This window comes from Orycteropus afer, unplaced genomic scaffold (assembly GCF_000298275.1).
Source record: "Orycteropus afer afer isolate SDZICR_OR568_19922 unplaced genomic scaffold, OryAfe1.0 scaffold00005, whole genome shotgun sequence".
NCBI classification, from domain to species: Eukaryota; Metazoa; Chordata; class Mammalia; order Tubulidentata; family Orycteropodidae; genus Orycteropus; species Orycteropus afer.
In genome coordinates, this window is record NW_006921592.1 from 20252903 (window position 1) to 20253933 (window position 1031).

The following is a 1031-nucleotide window of genomic DNA, read 5'->3' on the forward strand; positions in this document are numbered from 1 at the left end:
ACAACAACAACAACAACAACAATAACATATCAACCTCTATTCTGTTTTTGAAGGAGTACTTTTCTAGTTGCATTAGAAATGAACTCATAAATCTATAAACCAACTAATATTCCAAATGATAATACTGGTAAAACTTTTCTTTTGACAAATATCTGAAAAAAACAAAAACAAAAACAAAAACACCCTCAGGCATGCATCCTCTCTTCCTAAAACTAAATTTGAAGCTTTCAGCTCCAGGGGCATATGTACCTATTATATCATGATAAAATAACTTAGACACAAAGAATAGTTTAAGAAGGACCATTAAGAGCAGAAGGAACTGGCCTTCCTAGTCATCCTGTAAATAGTAGGCACATGTAATTATTTCTAGATAAAGGAAAGACAGAACATGATTTCTCTGTGTGTCCAAGGATTGATGATGAGATAATTTGTAAGTGAATTAAGTGAAATTTAGTCCTATTGAGCGGCTTTCATTTCACAATGAAAGGAGCCAATTAACTCTGCTGCAGATCGAGGGAGAATAGCAGCAAGGGACCATCTGCTTTCATTGTTGGTGCGGAGATAAGTGGCCTACAAAGGACTATGGGATTGCAGGCACAGAAAACAATGGAGATGGTCAACTGAACAGGGCAAAGAATTTGGATCATATCCAGTGACTGTGGTCTCTCATCACTGTTTTTTTTCTTGGGTCAACGTTTTAGCCTGTAAAAATCTGGATTTCATTATTGTTGAGTCATATGTGAAATCTTCACTGCCTCAGAATTCTTGTCCATGTAATGGGTTAGCGCTCATAGAACAAGGATGAGAACTGGATTCAATGTGAACAAAATTCTTAAATGATATGAGGGACAAATATTTGAAGTGAGTAAGTCTGAATTACAAATGGAAAGGTGATAAACTGCAGAATTTTTTTTTCTTTCTTTTCTTTTTTTTAATTTTATTTTGATTTGGGTGAAGATTTACAGAGTAAATTCACTTTTCATATAGCAGTTCACATATACTTTGTCTCATGTCATTGACCAAAATTTACA

The 1031-nt window shown here is 34.4% G+C and overlaps 1 protein-coding gene across 1 annotated transcript in view; it reads right to left on the minus strand.

Annotated features, from left to right (window-relative positions):
- The window catches only part of SLC28A3 (solute carrier family 28 member 3), a 95594-nt gene that overhangs the window by 28155 nt on the left and 66408 nt on the right, over window positions 1-1031 (minus strand). Inside the window, exon 5 of the mRNA XM_007939801.1 lies at window positions 176-249. Within this exon, the coding sequence (XP_007937992.1) occupies window positions 176-249 (74 nt within the window). The remainder of the gene's footprint in view (window positions 1-175; window positions 250-1031) is intronic.